The sequence below is a fragment of the Triturus cristatus genome, chromosome 7 (genome assembly GCF_964204655.1).
Source record: "Triturus cristatus chromosome 7, aTriCri1.1, whole genome shotgun sequence".
Taxonomy (NCBI): domain Eukaryota; kingdom Metazoa; phylum Chordata; class Amphibia; order Caudata; family Salamandridae; genus Triturus; species Triturus cristatus.
This window is the reverse complement of record NC_140590.1, coordinates 429,674,251-429,694,059: the sequence shown is the minus strand read 5'-3', so window position 1 is coordinate 429,694,059 and position 19,809 is coordinate 429,674,251. Positions and strand designations below refer to the sequence as shown.

The 19,809-nt window shown below is 42.1% G+C and overlaps 1 protein-coding gene across 3 annotated transcripts in view; it reads right to left on the bottom strand.

The window, feature by feature from the left end:
- Positions 1–4,610: 4,610 nt before the first annotated feature.
- The window catches only part of LOC146809872 (myosin heavy chain, skeletal muscle-like), an 880,636-nt gene continuing 865,437 nt past the window's right edge, over positions 4,611–19,809 (bottom strand). For all 3 annotated transcript variants that reach the window (XM_085616724.1, XM_085616725.1, XM_085616726.1), the window contains 2 exons: positions 18,705–18,851; positions 4,611–5,152 (listed from right to left, as the gene is read on the bottom strand). In XM_085616724.1, coding sequence (XP_085472850.1) covers positions 5,006–5,152; positions 18,705–18,851 — 294 coding nt within the window. In that variant the 3' untranslated portion in view covers positions 4,611–5,005. The remainder of the gene's footprint in view (positions 5,153–18,704; positions 18,852–19,809) is intronic.

Below are 19,809 nucleotides of genomic sequence, written 5' to 3'. Positions count from 1 at the left end.
CCTGCTGCAATAATGCCAAGTGCTCTACGGACATAGGACGGTGCTTTGGCGGTATGTTGGGTGGAGTGGACGTTAATTCGAGACAGTAACCATGCTGGATAATGTCCCTGACCCACCTGTCTGTGGTGATGGTTTTCCAGGCTGACAGGAACCGTTGGAGTCTCCCCCCGACAGGTGTTATGTGGTCGGGGGGCAGGGAGAGGGCGTCACTGTTTGTTTTTGGGGGAGGACCTGGTGTTGCCGTACCCACGTCCTCTGCCTTTGGTGCTGGAGCCACGATATCCACCTCTGGTGGTTTTATCATAGTTACTTTGTGTGCCCCCTTTAGTGTACTGCTGCTGTGACCCCTGACCTCTAGCTGCTCCTCTATTCCCGGGGCGACGAAAGGAGCCACTACGAAACTGCTGTGTCTGCAGAGCCCCCATTGATTTCGCAGTGTCAGTGTCTTTCTTAATTTTTTCGAGGGTAGTGTCAACTTCGGGGCCAAATAAATAGTCTGGGTTGACCGGTTGATTTAAGATATTGTTCTGAATCTCAGGTTTGAAGCCTGAGATTCTCAACCATGCGTGCCTCCTCAACATGACGCTTGTGTTGATTGCCCTCGCCGCAGTGTCGGCTGCATCCAGTGCGCACTTGATGGATGCATTGGTAAGGAGTTGTCCCTCTCTGATAAGGAGCTCCGCTGCCTCTTTATATTCATCTGGTAAATGTTGTAGCAGTGATTCTAATGTGTCGTAGTGGGACCTATCATAACGGGCCAGGAGTGCCTGTGTGTTGGCAATGCACCAGATGTTTGCTGCTTGCGCTGCAATCCATTTGCCTGATGTCTCCAGCACTTTGGACTCCTTGTCTGGGGGAGGAGCATCACCCGTTGTTTGTGAGTGGGCTCTTTTGCGAGCATTAGCAACAACCATGGAGTCTAAAGGTAACTGACCCCTAATGTACATAGGGTCTCCGGGTGCAGGCTTGTATTTCTTTTCGATCCTGGGCTTTAGCACCCGTGCCCTGGTTGTTTCTTTAAAAATGTCCTTTGCAGGTTTTAGAACTCCTTTTAACATGGGCAGAGTTTTGACAGTTTTTTCAGAAGAGGCGAAAGTGTCTACAAGAAGTCTTCTTCGACAGTGTCAGAATGGAGTTGTACTCCATGATTGGCAGCAGCCCGTTCTATGAGGGCATTAAAGGCAGCAGTGTCCTCTGTGGGAGATGTCTTTATGTTATAAAGCTGCATGTCATGGGTATCTGGTGCGGTACCCTGGTCGGTGGGGTCATCCCATGCCTGATCTGGGTCTTGCAGGTGATCATCAGGATCGATATCCCCAGGGTAGGTGGTATCATCCCCTACATAGTCCTCTCCTGCGTCTGCCTCTGAAGGCGTAGGAGAAAAGGACGGTGGATCCTGATGGAAGGGTTGAAAGTGTTCATGAAGCACTGGCTCTGATCCTGCCGGCAATTTGTGTTTGAGAGGAATTTTGTAGGAGTCCAATCCCCTCTCTGGCGTGATTTTCCGCTTGCGGAGCATCAACCTACCAGTGTCGGCGTCGATAAATTGTGCCTGTGAAGGCTCGATATCCGTTTGTCCAGTGGATGGGGACTGTGTTTGGCGGACACGTGTCCGAATCTCGAACAGTTTCGGCGCCGTGGGTGGCGGCAACCCAAATGTGATGTTGGCCGGCGCCGAGTGTGATTTCGCAGCCTTGTGCGTGTCGGGACCCGACGTAGAGTGGAGGGTTGCCCGTTCTCTGATGCGTTGCAACGATGCCGAGACCTGTTGCACGGTGAACGCAGATGGTGCCTTGGAACCGATCGGCACCTTGGAGGTAGGCGTTGAAGCAGCATCCGACTTCTTTGCAGTCATGGGGTCGTCGATCCGAAGGGAGGTATCGACGCTCGTTGGAGTCGATGACTTGGCAGGCGCCGCCGTCTTCGACGTCGACGCAGACGGGGTGGCCACCTTGACTTTGGTGGTTTAGGCCGTAATCTTCGGTGCCAGAGGCCGAGGCGCCTTGTGGGGACCGAGGGCCTTCTTCTTCGGCTCGACACCCGTATCCGCTGCGGTGAGCTCGGCACCGAAATCCCTTTTTGCGCATTCGGAGCCGATGACCTTTGCCGGCATCAAAGGAGTGGAGGGCTTCGAGGCCTTCGAGCCGATCGCAACCAGTTTCACTTTCGGTTTCGATGGAACCGGTGCGATGGACCGTTTCGGTTTCGCTGAAGGGAATCCAGTCGTCTTCGATAATAATGGCTCTTGTGAAATGTTCGAGGCCGGGCCTGGAGGCTGGGCCGAAGAACCGTGAGATTGATCTTGGGTAAGGCCCGTAGGCGATCCCTCGACCTGAGCCTTATGACGAGTTATTTTTTCGGCCTCCGTATCGACGGGTTGGCCTAGCTCTTAGCTGGAGCTATCTTCTTCGGCCCCAAGGGCCTCATCGTAGTCTCCTACCTCTTTGACGACTTCTTCTCCCTGGAAGATCACCTCATCGTCGTCTTCCGATCGTGAGTCGTGTTCGGAAGCGGGGCTGGAGTCTACGTCTTCTACGCTCTCGGCGTCCTCGTCTTCGGTGCTAAAGATGTTGGCCGGGGCAGGCGCCGATTGCTGCGCCTCCAATCGCGCTGCCCGTCGATTCCGGAGAGTCTTCTTCGAGCGGAACCGGGCACAGGCCATACATTTCGACTCATCGTGATCCCGTGAGAGACATTTGTTGCATACCGGGTGGACGTCGATGTGTGGGTATTTCGCGTGGCATAAAGGACATCTTTTAAAGGGATTCCTCGATTCCATCGTCGATCGAAGTTCGATGTTCGGACCAAGCGGATCCGCAAAGCTTGAAGAAGGTGCTAAAGCACTAAAGAAACTAGTCGATACCGAACGGGAACAGTACCGACGATAACTAAAGGCCTTTTGGCCTTAAACTGAATTTTCCTAACTTGAGCTAAGATAAGCACATCCGAACCCAATGGCGGAAAAAAACAATCTAAGGATGGAGAGGATGCCCATGCGCTCTGTAGTCCAGGGGAGGAGCCACCTATCTCGTGATACTTCGAAGACCCTTCCAGGACAACAATGTGCAATCATCCGGACCCAACACTAGGCGGCGATCTATGCACAGATATGAATTCAGCAGCCCACATGCCTCGAACCAACCTTTACAAGTGGATCGTTCTTTCACTCTTTTGCAGATGCTAACAGTGATCCGTCACTTGCAGAGGACTTGCTTATCCCTGAACACAGGTGATTAGGTTGTATCTGTTCCAACCTTTTCTTATTTATATTTGCTTTTCACTAATGCAGTAGCAACTTTTTTGTGGTCCTGAAGAAGGCTTAGGAGGAATATATCCTTTTTTGCTGAAACATATTGACCCCTATTTTCCATTCAGAGACAGCTATTTGTTGAAAACTGTCATTTGCACTGTTTTTAAGCTTGAGCTTTGAGAGATACTAATTAAAGGTTTTTTCTTTCACTGTTCAATTTTAACTCACTATTTTTCATTATTTTTCACTGCACTTATCACTCCTACACAAATGAATTGCTCATATCTATAGGACCAACTACAGCTTGTTTTATCCCTACCATTTGAATAGCATATAAACATCTGCGAGACCCCCTTTCCTTCTGAATGTTACCAATGGTGAGTGATGGGAATCCGTCCTTTTTAAGGCTATTTCTTTGTAGCCAGTAAAGAGGTGTATAGGTTAGTAGTTATGGTTTCTTTAGGTCTCATGTGGCTCTAAAACATAGAAATTTAGTATGTCTTTATGAATAGACCCGTGAATATTGTGACTGGGGAGTATATCCAAGCCAGGTCTTAAAACATTATCTTCGACCCTTCATACATCTTAGTTTTTCTTGTTCATTGAAAGACAGTGAGCCCTAGGTACTTCAGGGCTTAAACCTGAAGCACCCAAGGCTAACTCCTTCTAGTCAAAAGGGGAGGTCTTTAGAGGACTTTAACGGTCCTATGAGGTCACTTCACTCAGGGCTGTGAGATATTCAGCTTAGCAAACATTGTCCCAGGCTGCCAAGTACCTGCATATTAGTGCATGTAAAGCACCAGGCTTCCTTTTCCTGACATAGTGAGTATCTGTTATACCATCCTTTGTTCATGATTTGGAAAAAGGAGGTGAGTGGAACCCCTCCACCCATAATAATGGGCTGCCACTGTACCCTGTTGATTGTGCTTGGTGTGGTGCGGGCCTCTAAGGATACGGACCAGGACACATGAGATGTGACACTTGGTGGTAGTGTTAGAGTGTGACCTAGAGTGGTCCACACCCTTTTATTGGTTCAGGCCAGAGGATGCGGTGCGATTACATCCGGGTGGCAGACAGGATGGCAGGACCGCTAACCTGCTACACTTGGCAGGGAAAAGCATGTTTAAGAGTTTTTTATTCTTTTTTTGTTTTCAGAATCTCCCTTGGGCATCTAGATTTTTCAATTATGCCTAATTATCTTCCTGAGGGGCAGAAATTGTTATCCATGTAGATGGAAAGCCCAAATGTAGATCTTCATGTGTAAATTGCAATCCTCACATAGCACTGAACTACGAAATCAACTTTAATGAGAACATAACAGTAACAACAAAGAGAAAAATATTCCTGGGGTTCAGGCATATTTGTGAAACATGTATTTTATTTCATTTGTCACATATTTTACCCACATTTCTTTAAACAAATATAGCCACAAAATTTACATTTCTCACAAAACCTATACCTAAAAACCGGTGTACTTTAAGGAAGGTGACATAAAAACATTCATTCTCCCACACTATCAATTGTCCAACAAGTCAACACATCAATAAAATGTAATTATTTTGCAATTAGTAGAGTATTAAGAGTTTGTTTTTTATGGCTAGTGAAAGAAATAATGCATTATTAAAACTGTACGATTATTAAAAAGAGCAGTCTTGTATTAGAATTTTAGAAATCTATTGCCTGCAGGTGTATACATTACATGTGAGATATAGATTCAGACTTTAAGTAAAGTGTTCATTAATAACTGGAATATCTTTAGTCCACCATTAATTTCTTCAGGGAATTCAAGTAAGCTGGAATCAGGGAAGTGGTGTCATCTTCGCTAAGTAGCTTTTCCCCATGGCCTTCTGATCCTGCTGAGCTGGGAGAACGTACCAGGCCGGTAAATGGAGAACTGTAACCCTGTGTTGAAAGAAGATAGAAATGCATCATTCTTAAAATCAGTTCGAGCTCATGGAAAGGGATAGCCAGGTTATACTTTTAGTGCAGGCTGATCACTCATGCAGAAGCAGTGCATTATATAAACATGGCAAGAATTACTAATTGTATACCAATAAAAGAATTTCGGGGTGTGTGCACCATTGTTCATAAGTGCTCACAATATGGGAGAAATTGTTATCATTATGCATGTTCATATTTGCGCTGGTCTGTACAAATCAATATGTAAAAAAAAATGAGCACCATCACGCATTAATCCTAACTGCATGTTCAGATTTGGGCTGGTCTTTACTAATCAGTATGTGAAAAAATGTGCACCATCACTCATTAACCCTAACTTCATGTTTATATTTGCCCAGGTACTCAGTAATTCTTAGTGTATATTTCCATTTTCAGACTAACATTGCAATGATTAGTGCATTTCATTAATCTTGAAGTCATATAAAGGTATTGCCTCATTAATCTTCAGTTGCTCTTTTCAAGTATTTGGCACTAGATGCCAATACTGAATACTGAATAGTGAGACCCTTACACTAGTTTGAGTGTAGATGGTACTCTCATTGGGATAACAGAACAAGGGTCTGGCGGCTCTGTGGACTAATGCGTCCACTGCAGAGACGTATGTTTGTGGGTTCACCCAGCCTTTCCTCCTTCTGCGGTTAATAAAAGGAGTATCATTGAGCTGGATAACAATAAAAATGTGTTATTGGGTGCCAAGATACCCTATAAGGACAACATACATATTACAAATACACGTTATGTTGGAAAGCCTTAAGCATGTTATTCCACAGTGGGTGAGACACATATTGGCTTAGAACAACCACAAAATGATATGCAACAAAAATGTACCTCCCAAATGAAGATTTCAATTCATAATCTAAATAACTAAGAGTGGTTTCATAGTCATCCTTCAAACAACTGAGTCCTACAGTTAACATTTATACCGCTCCCCTCGTACAGCTAGTCAAGTCCTGTGGTTTTGAAATGCTCTCTTATGCAAACGATACCCAATTCATTTGGGCTAGATATTGAGAATGTTAAACATCGCTTCATCGCCTGTATGAGAATAATTGCTGCATGGATGTCCCTGAATTGTTTTTAATTAAGTGGGGACAAAACAGAGATTCTACTGTATGGCAAAGTGCAGCTCCACTGGACTGTCGAACTTGGTCCTGCTCCCTCTCCCAGAAGCACAGTGAGAAACGTGGGCATTATATTAGAGAACAAGCTATCTATGAAAGACCAGGGGACATTTACCTGCTGCATGTGCTTTGGGACAATGCGCCTTCTTAAGAGGATCTTACAGTGGCTTCCGCTGTCGTCTCAAAAGACACTCGTCCAGGCCCTGATAATCCGCCGTCTGGACTATGGAGATGTACTTGTTGTAGCATCCCTTCATTCTAAAATGGAGGTGGTACCAAATACTGCCGTTTGACTGATTAACAAACAGCCACCCGGCATCTTAAAACCTGGCTGTTCTAATGGCTGTTTCCTGACCTATCTGCTGCCTCATCACCGAGATGCCCCTCCGGGGGTGAGTCGTTGGGCTATACCAAATATCCATTAACATAACATTTTAAAAATAGCATTTTGGGTTTTTTGATGTTACCTTGGACTTCCTCCAAAGCGCTTAGATTATTTTAGAGGTTCACAAAAATGACTGTCCTGGGATTATGTGAGATAATTTAAAGTAGAATATTTTTGTGGAATTGTTTTTATCTTTCTTTATGTAGTTTTTAATATAGCACTATGCCTTAGCATTGTCCACTGTGGTGCTTAAAGCTTTCGTAATTATAACATTAACAGCATATCTTTGAAGTGTGCGTATTGCAGGAAACCTTTTAGGAAGTTGGTCTCCAAAGAGTTCCTGCTAGAGGGAAACTCGAGATGGAATGTATTGAAGGTATTGAAGGAATGAGTATACACCGTTTAATATGGCAATAAAAACCCGGGGATCGATGCAGAGATTCAGCCCTGTATGAAAAGGCGTTTTAGTTGTTTTCTGAAAGAGAAAAAGGTCCAGGTGTTCTATGAGGGAAAGATAGATTCAAAGCCTCTGGGCAATTTCTGTGAAAATACTTTTATACCAGAGCAGGTTAGCATGTGCATGGGGATTTTAAGTAGCATTGGCGCAGTGTATCTTTTCGGGAGGTTTCTGCTGAGTGGAGTTAGATTTCACTTAGATATCTTATGTTTTGCTACCGGTCTGAGGCTCAAACATTTGGATTATATTCAAAAGCAGACGGGTCATTCATAAATCTGGCGTGTTAGCGTTATGTTGCCCCAGGAGCTCAGGCCAACTACTCATCACAGAAGCTGAATTTATGACCAGCTTCAAGGCATCTGCGTTGTGAGCAAATAATGTTGTTAATCCAGCAGGCCCTCTGGGGATTTCAATTATGGGCTTATCCTCCCCGTTGTGAAAATTACTGACTCAGAAATTGATTTGCGGAAATTCATTTGGTATCTGAGTCTATTAAATACACATCTGTCATTTAGCTAAAGCCAACCAACAGGAATTAATTTATAAGCATGCTAGCTATTTGAATATCTAGGCCTCATTTTCTTTCCCATTCACCTGAAGTACAGGTGTGGCTTCACCCAAATGTATGACTGAGCTCTGGCTATTGTGTTATGGGTATGAGCACGTATGTGAGCACACATAAGTAACTCATCACTGGTAATTGTAGGGATACATTTGACATGGTTTGACCATGGTCACCTATTACAAGTTCTGGGCCACTGCATGGGAGTCTGTGGTACAGTGCTTAACTAGTTTACCTCCTTTATATCAAAATGATACCAGATGGTAATTAAGCTGCCACATTTTGCATTTCAGTGTCGTGTGGGGTATGTAAGGGTTCTATTCTGACACACATGCTCTACAACTACATTAGACCGATAGGATAGGATATAATTCCACTCTGTTTAGGGATGACCAAGTTGCGAACATGGATGATAAACAACTATCCCCAACATAACTTAAAAAGACTGAGGGCCATATGTATCAAGGGTGTTGCACCGCTTTTGCACCATGGAAGGTAGTCCATGCGTAACGCAAACCCCAAATACAATTTATCAAGTCAGGCAAGGCCACTCTGAATGGCCCCGAGTGGCTGGATAAATCAGGAGTAACGCAAGCAGCGCAAATTGCAGCGTTGCATCACTCTGCCGCACGAAGCACCCATGGATGTTGATGCATTCCCAGATTCACCATTACTGCACCCATGTTACAGATAGAGAGCACTTTCCATGTTTGAGCCACGTCGCACAGTAAAAAATGGTGTGCCGGCTGCAAACATGGATGCCATTTTTCCTGTGCATATATGAGAATGATGAGATAAGTGGTTCACATTAGCCTCTAGAGTGTACTTTTAAGTAACAGGGATTTTAAGGGAAAATTCAGGCTCACAGACGTATCAACCAGTTGGAAATGGTATCTGGGTTTAGACCATTTCCACTGACTATCGGACTGTCAATCTAAGTAAGTGGGACAGCCTGTACATTCTGGGACCATCCTGTCTGGTGCTGGCACGGCAGGTGGCCAAAAGACAGCCTGCAGCAGCCCACATCTGGCTAAAAAGAATAGACCTGCAGATTGCGGCTGTTGTCTTGCCTGCTAGTGTGTGAACATATCAGCTAAATTTGAGTTGCACTAAGAGCATCCGGCAGTGTTTAATTTGATCTGGTGGTTGCAGGTCGTGTCCACCGTCACTCACTTTAGGAAACCAACAGTTTAGACCCGAAGCAAAAAAGAGCAAAATCCAGAAGGGGGAAAAAGAGTGAAAGAACAACGGAAAACTAGTGACACAGACACTTTGGGCAACCAGCAGTTTTTTTTTACTCATCAGATTTGGACGCGAAGCAAAAGAGAGCAATATTCAAATGGGGAGAAAAAAGCAAGAGAACAACGGAAAACTAGTGACACAGAAACAAAGCACGAATTAAAAAGAGTCTGAAAGAGTGAGCTAGATGGGCATGGAGTGCTTGGTCGAGGAGAAAAGGGCATGGTTTGGAATCAAGTCTATGGAGCCTTGGTATTCGTCAATGTCAATATTCGATAGTGCCGGCCACGGGCTTCTGGAGTGATCTGTGGGTGCTGGCCAGCACTTACTTTTTTACAAACTAAACACTGGTGTCCAGCGATTCCCTTCTGTGATCCCCTGATAGAAAAATGTATCCTTCAGCATGGTATAAATTTGATTGAGCCCCTGGCTATGAAAAACGTGCATTATTTCCCAGTGGTTCTCAACCAGTTGTTCAGGTGATAATGCCATCCATTTTTAAATCCCACCAACATCCAAGTTTTCACAACTCCTAAAGGAAACCTGAATAGTCTAGACATAAGCACATTTTCTGTTTTTTAACCTTTAAGCCCATCAAAATAAATACCAACATACTACTGTGACCCACTGGAGGCCTGAAATCAAAATGTACACCTAGTTCTTATAAAACATATTTCCAAGTCAAATTGAAACAATGATTTACAAAAAATTATGCAAGCATCTTTCAGAACAGAAATATCCTCATGGGAAATATAATATATCTGTTATTGCTATTTAAGTAATAACCCTTATCGAAAAAGAGGAAATCAAATCAGCTTTGAACTGATTGGAAGTCTAGCTCGCCTGAAAACAATATTTGTAAGAATGTATGAAACCTGTGTACGCTGATGAGGAGTCAGCAGCTAGAACTGCATTGGCTTGCATTGCGAAACAGTAAAAGCATCTGAGCATAGAAGGAAATTTAATAGCAAATGCACCTGCTCAGCAGGTACTGGCATATAGCCTTAGGTCTAGGCTAGACATAGTTATCAGTGTTTTGGAAACATCTAAAGTGGTGGGCTTTTAGGTGTTTTCGAAAAGCCCTGTGTGAACCTATTTTCAGTAATACTGGCACGAGAGAGTTCAATGAGGAAACAACAACCTCAAAAAAGGATTGCCTCTGTGCAATGGAGGATCTGAATTTAGATATTTCCAGGTTCATTGAATTTCTAAATCTTAGACCTCTCAAGCCACCAGAAATGGTGAGCTGGTAATATCAGTTGCATCGTAGGCGGGCTAGTGAAGGCGGTTGTGTCTACGAGATATTCTGGTGCTGGTTACGATGGCTTGGAGAAGAGGAGTGTTTGGTTAGACTGTAGTGAAACTTTTATGACACAAGCTAAATCCTCTGAAATGGTCAAGTTTGAATTTTCTAAACATTTTCTGCTATTTGCACCTGCACAAAACAGGTTTGAGCTGAAAATGTCTTGAGGGAACTGTACAGACACAGGAGAGATATAGAAAGAGAGCTTTTCTTCTGCATTTAGGCTCCTACTGGTATGTTCAGTGACATTTTATTGTACGTTATGTCCTCACATGATATTTTCACACAAGATATCAGCCAGCTATATTTCATATTCTATGTGTAGTTTTCATATGATTTTACATACTTAATTAAACTAGGATTTGTCTTCTCGACTGAGAATAATTTGGAGAACAGGACTTTGTCTTGCACATTGTTACCTGCTGCTCTTGTGCCAGTGCGGCTTTTTTCCATTAATCCCCTATGGAAATGCTCCTTCGCTGTTTGTGTAGTTTGAAGCCAATGTTGTGGCTATCTTTCATCCTGTTTGAGTAGACAGGATCATTACTTCTGGGTGTATTCCAGAAGATCTGTGGTTCCCCTTACTGCTACCTTTGACCTTGCTCTTGACCAACTGTTTGAAGCTTGCTATGCTGTTGAGCACATGCTGTACACTACACACATGCTGTGATCTAATGTTAGGCTCAGAACAGTAGAAGCAGTTTACTCCCAAGAATGTATCTTTTGATTTTCAAAACAAATTGAAATCCTCAGATCATAAGCACACAGACACCATCTTTAATCATTGTATATTTTTTCTGAATTAAACGTGTAGCTACCAATGTGTGGTAAGTAATTTTTTAATGTTTTTATTTTTTATTGAGCAGAATCAAAAATCACAATGACTATAACTATTTATAACTTGTAAATTCGAATACTTTTTCTTATCTTACACCAGGAAAACAACCATTTTTAACATTTCATTCTTTGAAGGCGTAGTGCTACCACCTAGCCAAATTACAGATAATAAAGTGCAGTGCTATCAATCCTTCCAAATACCAAATCAGCTTAAAATATAAGCTTTTCCGAAACCTTATACGGAGTCTACAAAAATAGTAAATTCCGATAAACAGACTAATTCATTGGAATATTGGCTCATTTTTAATTAATCCCCACAACAATACCCCACTTACAAGGATTCTAAATTATTAAAGTGCATATAAAACCCCCAAGCCTCCAAACCACACAGTCTTCATCTCTAATCATACCATCTTATGCATGACAAACAAACACAATGATTCTAAATTATTGGGCAAATAGCTAGCCCTAGAGTGCAAATAAAACCCCACAGACGTCAAACCACACAACCCTCAGCACTACTCATACCATTTTATACATGATCAGATTATTAATTTCATCTTAATACATAGTAATCTAATTCATAACATTTAAAACTCCTATTCCTTAAGAATCCATTTATTATTACTTCTTGACCCAAGGCAACGGACCTTATATAGAAGCAGAAGTTTAACATCGCTCATCAAACTAAAGTGCTGTGCATTTAACTCCCCTAAAGTGCTTTTCTCATCTATTCTTCACTAAAATAAATCCACATCATACTTCTGTGCCCCAAGACCCAATTTCCATTTAGCTCTACTTCCTCAATATCCCTACATGTGAGTAGCCATGAGATATTATCAAATAAAGTGCAGTGCTTTCAACGATTTCACTAATATCATAATCATATTGTCTTAGTTAGATTCACACTTAACCTACTTTGTCCATATATTGCCAAACTGCTGAAAATCTTTTAATAGCACCTAACCTTTTTGCATAAGCTTCCTCAAATGTTCTTGTGTGTAGCATTTTTTCATGCCATTTTAAATAAACTGGGACTTTAGTTGTCCTCCAATTCTGAAAAATTAGGGACCTTGCAGTTAAAGGAGATATTCCTATAAATTCTTCCTCCCCTTTGGACATTGAAATATTTTGGGTCTGCCTTACTACCCCAAAAAGTGCTATCTCCGCCTCTGGTTTTTATTTCTCTGTAATCCATCGTTGAGGGCGCAGAACACTTTCTCCCAAAACTTGGTTAAAAGTGGACAAGTGGAAAAGTGAAAAAGATATGGAGCCATCCCCCATGTCCCAGTTGATGGCAATTAAATCACCTATCTTCTATTTCTGTATGCATCTTATGTAAAGCTCTTGGTGTATAGCAGGCCATCCAGCGGGATAAAAATGACATTCTTTTAAAATTTGCCGCTCTTAATGCCTTATTGCCCAGCAATGAAATCCTTTGCCACTCAAGCACTGAGAAAGTGTAATGTGATTCTTGGGAAATTTTATCTAAAAAGCTTATTACTGTACAACATTCCCTTTGGTTCCGCAAAAGTCCGCAAAAGTCCATACCAGTTTCCTACCCCCCTTAGCTTAGTTTTATTCATTTATTTTATTTATAATTTTATGGATTTATATAGTGCTTGAATCACCCCCGAAGGGGTATCTCAGCGCTCACTGACCCACAATAAGAAAGCTATCACAAGGAACAAGAGCTAGAACAGAACAGTTTTCAAAGCCTTTCTCAACTGCAGAAGATCCGGGCACTGCCTCAGTGATATGGGGAGCTGTTTCCAGTAGAGAGGTGCCAAATATGAAAAAGCTTTTCCCCCTGTCCTTAACTTCTTAACTTTAGGTATCTTGAGGAGAGATTCCGAGCCAGAGCAGAGATCTCTATGGGGAATGTAGCGGTTAAGTTTCTCCGCCAGGTAAATGGGTCCTTTGCCCCACACTGCTTTGTGTGCCATGCAGCAAACCTTAAATGTTATTTGTTTGCGTACAGGCAGCCAATGGAGCTGTTGGAGAAGGGGGAGTGAGGCAGTTCTGCACTACCTGTAGGCGATCTAGAGAAGACTCATTGGCTGCAATCAGCAGGGCGTTGCAATAGTCCAATCTGCTCAACACTAAAGTTTAAATAAGAGACTTCCTTATAGAATCAGGAAGGAAGGAGAAGACCCTTGTGGTGGGTCACGTGCTCCTTCATGGTCAGGGTCTGCTCAATTCGAACCCCTAGATTTTTTACCATTGTCTTTGGTACTTGATCAATCACTAACTCTCTTGGCCACCACTCTGGGGTCCACAGCAGTGGAGCCTTTCCAAATAGCATGATCTCAGTCTTTCCGGCGTTTATTTGTAAAAAGTTGTTGCGCATCCATTGAGAGATGACCAACATGCCGGAGGAGAAGGTGGTTTGAGCTGTCTGGAGAGATTTCTTGAAAGAGAAGGTAAGTTGGGTGTCATCTGCATACGATATCGGGATGAACCCATGATTCCTTAGGAATGCGGACAAGGGGGCGATATAGATGTTAAATAAGGTGGGGCTTAAACAAGACCCCTGGGGCACTCCCTTGGTCAGTTCTTTAGACTTAGAACGATACGGCCCCAGGTTCACTGTCTGAGAGCGATTTGTAAGGAAACTTGTCATCCACTGCAGTGCCACTCCACCAATACCAGATTCCCCTAGTCTCCTGAGCAAAATCTGGTGGTCGACTGTATCGAATGCGGCGGAAAGATCTAATAACACCAGGTGAGTGTATTGACCACTATCGAGTGCTAGCCTGATGTTATCCGTGACAGCCACCAGAGTTGTTTCAGTGCTATGTTTCGGCCGAAAGCCTGATTGCGGTGGATCAAGGCTGCCTGCCAATTCGATATGGTCTGACAGATGTTTATTAATGTGCATTTCCAGCAGTTTGCTCATGAGAGGTAGGAGAGAAATTGGACGTAGGTTAGAGAGGTCTTTCATGGGGGCTTTGGTATTTTTGCAGATTGGAATAATCTGTGTCACCTTCCATGCCAAAGGCAGCTGTCCTTCCTTCAGTAACGAGTTAAGTAAAGAGCGGATTGGGGCTGACAGCTGTTTCACAAAAGAGAGGACATAGATTTTGGCAGGTATACCATCAAGTGGCGAACCTGATTTCACCTTGCACATTAAGGTTTCCACCTCCTCCAGAGTTCTGTAGAGAACTGCCAGTACGGGCATTGAAGCGGAACCAGTTGGGAGCAGTATTTTTTCAGAACTTGGGTAATCTGGAAAAACCTTTAAAAATGGGTTTACACCTCGTTCCACACCTAGCCTGGATCTCCTGCCTCCTACTGCAAACTAACCGGGTTCGCTAAAATCATTACTCTCTCAAAATCTTATCTGGCTAGTCAGCATATAGAGGCCCACATTTTTACATTCTGTGAGCTTCAAATACTCATATCCCGCTGTCTGAGTCTTCATAGAATAAAATACCCGTAATCTGACCTCAAACTCCTGCAGTGTCTTATATCTGGTTTTCTTTGGGAGCTTTGCGGTCTTAATAGACACTGGAATCTGAGATCTGGCTTCCTGCACCATCTTATCCATGAAAAAGATATTCAGCGATGCCTTGCCATCTAACATACGAGCCATTGTATCAAAAAAAGTAGCTGCATAATAAGTTCGAACTTCGGGGAGTGCCATCCCCCTTGACTAATGTCGAGTTGAAGTACTGACAATTTTACCCTTGACATCTTTTTCCGCCAAATAAATTGACGGATCATAGCTTCCAACTCCTTAAAATATGATATATTAATTCTTATCGGTACATTTGTAAAAAAAGGAAAATTAATAATGGTAAAATAGACATTTTTATAAGAGCAACCCGACCAACTAATGTAAGTGGAAGAACTGTCCATCTGTCTAATAGGTTTCTGATCTTAATAACCATCACTCTGTAATTCAATTAAAAAAGTTCCTCATAACGGTTTGTAACATATATCCCCAGGTATCGAATTGGCTCGGGGGAGCAAGCTTGCTGTTGCAGATAACTCAGAAGACTTTGGCAGCCTGTATTGAGTAGCAGGATTTCGGTTTTAATATGATTGATTTTATATCCCTCAATAGATTCAAACTGCCCAACTCTGTCAACATTATTTTTATATTATGCTCCTCAGGTCTAAGATAGAGAATAATATCATCTGCAAACAGTTTTATCTAGGGCATGCCCTTTAATGGTGCTTTTATCTCCTGATTAGCCCTAATCCTAGCAGCAAGTGGTTCTATAGAAAAAAGGTAAACAATGTAGGGGATAGGGGACAGACCCCGCGTGTTCCTTGATTTATATCCACCTTCCCAGCTAAACAAGAATTTATAAAAACTTGAGTCTGGGCCCCTTGATATAAGTTTCCTAGCATATGAATTATTTGTATTGGGAACCCCAACCTTCTAAAACCGTAAAAAAAGAGCGTCCCAATAAACTACATAGAATGCTTTTTCAGCATCAACCATTATTATTAAAAATGTTAATTTGCTGGTGTTAAAAAATCAAGTGCTTGAACTAAAAACCCAGTATTTGATGACATATATCTTCCCGAGATGAATCCCATCTGATCTTTGTGTATTATCTTCTGCACTAGTGGAGAAAATCGATTCGCCCAAATTTTCATTAGTATTTTATAGTCCACATTTAGCAAGCTAATCAGCCCGTATGAGTTAACATTTTTAGGCTCTTATCTTTTTTAACAAAGATAACTATGGTAGATTATTTGAAGATAGATGGAACGCACCCCCCACTTTCAGATAGTTTAAAAAGCTCTACCAAAAAAGGTGCTAATTCTTCTGAAAATAGTTTATAAAACTCGGTTGGAAATGCACTGTTGCCTTGGGCCTTCCCACCTGGCATTGGAGCTAGGGCGCTCTTTATTTCCTTAATTGTAATTTCAGCACTTATTTTCTCTGTCTGCTTAGTTGTGAACTGCGTAAGCTTAATACCTTCGAAATATTGACTTATCGCCTCGTTTGAAGCCATATATTTTGTTGTATATAGCTTGTGATAGAGGTCAAGAAATGTTTTTGCAATCTTTTCCTTATTGGTAACCAAGACCCCAGACTCTGGTTCCTCCAATTCTGTTATCACTGTGGCCTCCTGCTTGACCAAGCGAGCAGCTTCCCCACCATTTGACTTTCCTCATACACGCGCTGCTGGAACGTCCGTGAACTAGTTATCGCTTCGACAATAACAAATTCTCTTAACTCCTTCTTAGCTTTAACTAATTGTTCCTCAGCTACAAAGCACTGAATCGAACCACGATTTCTCTGCACTGAAGCACTATCAACTGCCTGTTGTAATTTAGCTATACGTGTCCTCCGAGCTTTAGACTGCGAGCCAGAAAAAGCCACCATCTGTCCCCGCAATGAGGCCTTGAAGGCTCCCCAGACCAAAAATGGAGCTGCTGTGCCCTTATTCTCCTGAAAGAATGTTGTTATCCTTTTTTTTTTCATATCCTCCGCCCATTGGAATTCGAGAGGAGGAGACGATCCATCTGCCTCCTGTACTTCTCTCTCCTTGTTGCCTCTATTATAATTTCAATTATAACCAATGAATGATCAGAGAATGAATTGGCCCCAATGTCTGCGCTTAAGCAATTAATATATCATGGGATAAGAAAGAAATCAATACGAGAAGCTGACTGAAATCGGCGAGCGTAGCAAGTAAATTGTGAAATATCTCGATGAGCCCTACACCATGGGTCTATTAAGTGATAACCCTGTTTTATACAATCCAATACTTTATTAGTCTTAGGCTTCAGTTGTTTTTTAGTTCTATTAAAGGTATCCCTTTACAAGTCTTGAATAAAGTTGAGATCACCCTTTAGGATTATAGGACCCACTACCCCTCTAACCAACTCATTAATCTTCATGAGGACTTTAGGATCATTTTCTATCGGCGTCTAATAGTTACAAAATTAAAGAGCGTCTCATTCACCCCAGCAGTAACCCAAATCAACCTCCCTTGGGGGTCTCTCAAAAGTAGATGGCTTCCCCCTTTACTCTTAACCCAGCAGAGGCAAAGAATGCCTTCAAATAATATTTGGGGATAAAGAGTTCTGGTGAGTTTGTCTTTAAATGGGTTTCCTGAAAATATAAAATCTGAGGAGAAAAATAAGTTAGCCATCTAATCAATCCACCATATTTTTGCTTATTGGACACTCCATTTACATTAATCAAGATTATCCTTACTTTAAAAGCCATTTGCCACAAGGATAAAAACCAGTAACCAACCCATTTTTAACTTGATGCGTCTCCAAAGACAATGTATACATGGTTGTTTTATTACTCTGAGTTATTCATGATTCATGATTGCTCTTTCCTCTAAAATTCTGCTCTTTTTTCATTATTGCTGTCATACATTTCCCCCCCAATCCTCCCTGACCCTCACCAACTCCCCGTGTCCTCTCCAACCCCAGGCAATTGGGGAATAGCCCACCATGCCCTCTGCCTCCCTCCCCTGGATTACGCCTACACTGGGTGCCAGGGTATTGCACCCTAAAGTGACCTGTCCCCTCCCCACATCAAATAAAAAAAACCTAATTCAAACTAAAATAAACAAAAGAAATACCGGTTTCTCTTTCCTTCTCTACTTTTCAGTATTCATTTACTCTAACAGCTCCTGAGCCTAATCATTATTTGTGAACATATGAATGTTCCCCTGCACCAAGACTCGCAGCTTAGATTGCTGAACTATAGCCACCTGAGCCCCCGGTCAGCTTTTTGAGACTGCTCAGCGGTTGCTGCTGCTGAAGCTGTATTCATCTGACCTGTTCGAGATTTGGATTTAAAACCCACACTTGAGTCAACATGAGCCATTACATTGTCAGTCTTTAAATGCTTCCCCATCATGGCAAGGGCTGAAAAGTAAAACCACAATATATTTTCCCCATAAGAAAAATAGCTGCCCCAATTGCATCTGAATATGGAAAATAATATGCAAAGTTATATGCCGCTTTCTCAAATTCAACCCTTTAAGGAACTCCCAAGGACTTGTCTACCTTAATCATAATAAATAAATAGGAACTATGGACGCGCTTGTGTCCATTGATGTGTCCATTGATGAAAGCTAGCTTAGGCCGCCCATGGGTCCCAGTTACTACAAATGTAGTTTTCCAGATATGAACACACTTGCCAGCGACAAATTTTGATATTGACGCTTGCGTTGACCTTATCAATTTCTTCCATGACAACCTTGTCTAACTACAAATTTTGAACGTGTTAAAGAAAATTGTTGAGGTCTACTTCTAATGCAGAGCTTGGTTCGACAAGTACACTATTTTTTAGCACAATAAATACGTCATTATTTTCACCACATCTAATGGCACTCAGTTTAGCCAAAAGATAAATGGCTATGTTGACGTGGCATGATCTGCAGGTCACATACACATTTCTTAGTTCCTCGTGTTTAGCTCTGTTTGCAACCCTTCTGGCTCCCGCTAATAACATGAAACACATTTACCCATATTGACTTTTTTCTAAAAACAAAATACTTTTTAATTTCATTGCATCTTTTCCATGAACATCTCTTTAAGAAAACATGCAGGCGGACTTTGCTGGTTATAGTGGCTTCTAAGGCCATGAAGAAATGCGACCTACCGAAGAGTATCCTTTCCCAAAGCTAGCACGGTTTTTAGTCCTAATCTTTGTGAGCGCTGCTTCAGCGATGTCGGCTCTTTCTTCTGCATCATCCAGCTCGTTAACTGTCTTTCGGTATTTAGCCAAATTCGTGTTTGCTTGCTCCTCCTAAGGAGAAAAATGAACTTCATGAGAGCATCCCTTTTAGTGTTTACCAGCAGTTCAGAACAATATTTGAATAAAATTCTAAATCATGCCATATTTACTTGATTATTAACATGTATTTCATATGAAACGGGCATAACCCATGATGTATAATAAACCTAATGTCACCAACAAAAGCAATGTGTAAATAATGGCAGCCAGGCTCAGTGTTTTAGGGCTCACGCGAAGAATGTTTTAGCTGTCAGTTGTTGAAGACCTGTTCTAATATAATACAGATAGTGGGCTTGGGTCACCCTCCTGCCTCATGACTGGATTGATTTCTGTTATTTCTCACTTTCCTGTTCTGGAGTTGATGGCTTTCCTCCTTATTCTGTATTCGTCCTGGCCAAGGATCTTTTTGGTACCTCCACGGATTGGTTGGAAAACATGTGTCTTTACACTGGTGATGTTAGATTTTTCACTGCAGAGCATACGAGGGACTATTTAATCTTCCACTCTAACTCTTCCTGCCTCCTGCCCTCTCACCCCCTACATTTATAAAAGACATCTTTAAATTAATATTCTTATGCTTCAAAATAAATGAATTATGTCAGACCTGACACCCTTTTAAATCGATGTTTTATTGTTCATAAGAGATGGTTAATTTTTTGTAATGGTTTTAATTAACTGCACAATACATTTATTACTTACTTAAGACACCCTTGGGTAGTAGTCTCCCAAACAGTTTGCCTTCACCGCTCCTGTTTTGCTGAATAAATGTTTGTTGGCTTTAGGCCTCTGTGCACTTTACCACTGCTAAACAGTGCTAAAGTACTTGTGCTCGCCTCCTAAAACATGGTATGATTGGCTGACACATAATTGGCATGCTTAATTTACTTATAAGTCTCTACTAAATGGTACTACATGTACCCAGGGCCTGTACATTGAATGCTAGTAGTGGGTCTGAAGTATTAATTGTGCC